Raw genomic sequence first — 3,831 nt, forward strand, 5'->3', positions numbered from 1 at the left:
AATCTTTATTCAACGCCGTCATCATCATCGCTGAAGCAAGACGACGAACAACCTAAAAATCTAGGCTACGAAGACCTAACAACGATCCGCATGCGTGGATCCGATAATCCTTCTCACCACCAATGACTGAGGTCGTCCGTCGGCGGATGGAAGCCGCCCGAGGACGGCGACGGAAGGAGACGCCCTGTCGACTGCCGCAAAATCGCCTAGTCTTTCTTCCTGAGAAAGAAAGAGTGTGGTACGGTGCGTATAAATCATCTTTGTCCTTGCCGAGACACGTGGTGGCCTGACGTTACATACGAGTTCCATACAGTACAGCTACTAGGCTCCGACGGAATCGTCCCGACAGACACACACACCCTTCACTTTTCTCTCCTCCTCCGCAAAGGCCTCGACCTCCGCCGGAAATGCTCTGCCTCTCGCCGCGCGCGCCGTGCCTCCCCGGTCCACACGCAAAGGCCCCGCCCTCCGCCGGCGCCGGCGACAATGCCCACCGCCTGACGCTCCGCGCGGCGCCGCGGCGATGGCGGCTCGCGAGGCCCCGCGGCTGCTCGGCCGCCGCGCCCGTGCCCGTGCCGGCGCCGCGGACGACCGCGGAGCGGTGGGGGTCCCTGCGGGAGATGCGGCGGGTGTGGTGGGTGTGCGGGGCCGGGTACTGGGTGCAGGGGTTCCGGTGCTTCCCGTGGCTGGCGCTCAACTTCCACCTCACCCGCGGGCTCGGGCTCAGCCCCGTCGCGCTGCAGCTGGTGCAGAACGCCGGCAGCCTCCCGCTGGTCGCCAAGCCGCTCTTCGGCGTCCTCTCCGACGCCGTCTACATCGGCCGCGAGCACCGCCTCCCCTACATCTCCATCGGAGGTGCTTAACTTCATCCGCCCCCCTTTCCCCTTTCCCTTTACATCGATTACGACCCCTTGTTCTTCCTCATTTGTTGGAAATTGTTGCGTCCGTTCATTTTTTTTTATTCTTTCAAAATTCAGTCGAAATAAATGTGATAATTGGGTTCACTCGGTTTAAAATTCTCATCTCGGAAGTCGCCGAATGAATATACTACCTGCCAATAGTTTCAGGTATCTGTCTGAAATTGGAAACTCTTATGAGTACAAGGGTTCAACAGCTGCAGCTATGTTGTCCAATTTGACAAGAGCTGTGAAAACTAGGGAGCTCCTGAGCGCAGTGATTGTGACAACGTTTAATTTCACGTATTGAAACCGCATATTCTTATGGGTACCAATTTCACTGTGTGATAGGGATTGCCATTTGTCTCAAAAGATTACTATTTCTCTGTATTTTATTATTGACCAACAGATTGGTCGAACTAATCCCTTGATAGCTGGGGGTCAGCTGTTGTAGACTTGTAGTTTAAGCAACTTCCACTAGAGCAGTCGGCACTTGTTCTAGAGAGAGATTTGTTTGGAAAGCATCATGGGTAGATACTAGAGTAGTCGGCACTTGTTCATTCTAGAGGAAGAGTTGTCTGCATCATGGGTATCTAAAGTAGTCGGCACCTGCCGGAGAGAAAGGTACGTTTTGGAAACACACTTCACCTTCCTGCCCAGTGTGTGTGTACGCCACTCTTATTGCTGGTCACACATTTTGAGCTTCGCCAAGTTGGTAAACCCCAGAGACTACTTACTCTTATTCTGGTGGCTCCTGATACATGCATGTTTTACTCAGAATGATTGGTGGTCACACAATCTGAGCCTTGCCAAGAGAGTTCTCCAGAGGGCGCCCCGTGCCCTCTGTGCTCTGTGGTGCTTGTGAGAAGTTGCTAGAGGCTGTTTTGTGGTCCACTAATCTCTGAAAGCTGCCTCTAAGATTCCCCACCCCCCATGCTACGCCTTACGGTGATTGGGACAGGTTCTCTGTGATGTTTGTCCTAGATTAGGAGGATGATCCAAATGAAATGATGCCGATTTGTTTGTTTGTTACCTGCTGGTTTCATTTCCTGTTCGTGACTATGTAAGAACACTCTGGTCCTATAACTTTTACTGCCAAGATATAAAACCTGCTGCTGGTAACTTGCTGACAAACTGAACAACAATCATATTTCTTTGTTCAGTGGTTATCTTTCTGTGCTAAAATTTGTACTCTGAAAATTAAATGTTATTGCAGATGATTTTTTTAGGAAACGAAGCCTTAAAATCGAATGAATTGTTCAGTTGGTCTGTGCTAATGTTGGCTACTGTTGTGTACTTTCAGCATTACTACAGCTTACTGCTTGGGGAACACTTGCGATCATGCCAGTTACGGGCGACACATTTCCAACTCACATGATATGCATTCTGATTGGAAATCTTGGAGCATCCGTGACGGAAGTTGTAAGCGATGCGGTTGTCACGGAGTTCAGCAGAACACAGAGGACCGGCGTACTACAGTCTTATGCATTCATAGGTCTGGCAGCTGGAGCCCTCCTAGGAAACTTGTCGGGTGGATACGTTCTGTTGAGAACGCAGGAACCAAAGATTATGTTCACAGCATTCTCTGTCCTCCTTGGCCTCCAACTAGCACTCTCCATAGGCACAAAGGAAACACTGCCAAGCTCCCATGGAAACTCCAGAAGCCTTCTTGTCAAAAGCTCTTTGTGGGCCAATCTTCGCAAGCAATTCTCAAACCTGATGACAGCGGTCCGCGAGGAAAGGATATTCTACCCACTTGCATGGATCATGACCTCGTTTGCTGTCGTGCCTGTTCTCTCTGGAACCATGTTCTGCTTTCAAACACAGCATCTGAAGCTCGATTCATCGATCATCGGTCTTTCCAAGGTCATGGGACAGGTCATGGTCGTCTCTCTAACCGTCCTCTACAACCGCTATCTCAAAAGGATTCCCTTGAGGCGACTCGTGTGCGGAGTTCAGATAATGTATGCTTTCGCGGTGCTGTCGGAACTGATCCTGGTGAAGCAAGTGAACCTTATGTTGGGGATACCAAATGAGGTATATGTGCTTTGTTTCTCGGCTCTCGCCGAAGCGATCGCGCAGTTCAAGGTCCTGCCATTCTCGATCTTGTTGTCAAGCCTCTGCCCCCCTGGCTGCGAAGGTTCGCTCTTCGCCTTCTTCACCTCTGGATTGGTCTTTTCGGCAATTCTAAGTGGTGTGTTTGGGGTTGGACTGTCTGCCCTGATTGGGCTGTCCTCTGGGGGCTACTCAAGCTTGCCTCTGGGTATTCTGCTGCAAAGTTTGGCCGCATTGTTACCTTTGGCGTGGCTGTCTTTTGTGCCTGAAAACTGGACTGCCGACGGGAAGATTGTAAAGCAAAGATAATGAGCATATTGACATCAGGAGTAGATCTTGTTAGGTACTAAATGACAATGTACAGGAATTTCTTCTAGCCCAAGCAACTCAATGGGATTACATGTATAGGTATCCAAATGTGTTCTTTATTGACCATCAGTGTACACAACACACACACACACAGATTCCAAGATAGGAAAATACATCCAAATGCAAGGTGTAGGTACACCTACGTCACTATATACTTTCATTGGGTAGTATATATGCTACTCCCTCCGTCCCAAAATAAGTCGCTACTCCCTCCGTCCCAAAATAAGTGTCAACGGTTTAGTTAAAATTTGGTACAAAGTTGTACTAAATCAGCGACACTTATTTTAGGACGGAGGGAGTACTTTATAACTTTGAGTATGTTCATACACTATTTTATTTCTAGGATACTTCCATAGTGAGGTATAGGAAATAATTTACAACCAAGCCCATAGTTTTTAGTGGGTTTCTAAAAGATCTTCATATCTGAACAAGTTTGCTAAAAATGTGGTACACACTGTGTAACATCCTGGCTTAATGTTTGAAGAAGTTCGCTAAAAATGTGGTACACCCT

The 3,831-nt window shown here is 48.9% G+C and overlaps 1 protein-coding gene across 1 annotated transcript; it reads left to right on the forward strand.

The window, feature by feature from the left end:
• Nucleotides 1–338: 338 nt before the first annotated feature.
• Nucleotides 339–3,362, forward strand: LOC109777236 (probable folate-biopterin transporter 8, chloroplastic). Its single transcript, XM_020335882.4, has 2 exons — nt 339–855; nt 2,200–3,362. The coding sequence occupies exons 1-2, from the start codon at nt 408–410 to the stop codon at nt 3,258–3,260; spliced, it is 1,509 nt and encodes a 502-aa protein (XP_020191471.1). The 5' UTR covers nt 339–407; the 3' UTR covers nt 3,261–3,362.
• Nucleotides 3,363–3,831: the final 469 nt, after the last annotated feature.

The sequence above is a fragment of the Aegilops tauschii genome, chromosome 3, assembly GCF_002575655.3.
Source record: "Aegilops tauschii subsp. strangulata cultivar AL8/78 chromosome 3, Aet v6.0, whole genome shotgun sequence".
NCBI classification, from domain to species: domain Eukaryota; kingdom Viridiplantae; phylum Streptophyta; class Magnoliopsida; order Poales; family Poaceae; genus Aegilops; species Aegilops tauschii.

Excerpts from the sequence above, each read along its gene's own strand:
- LOC109777236 (XM_020335882.4), top strand. The coding sequence starts at position 408 with ATGCTCTGCCTCTCGCCGCGCGCGCCGTGCCTCCCCGGTCCACACGCA. Across the intron at positions 856-2,199 it reads CCCCTACATCTCCATCGGAG|CATTACTACAGCTTACTGCT; the intron begins GTGCTTAACTTC and ends GTGTACTTTCAG.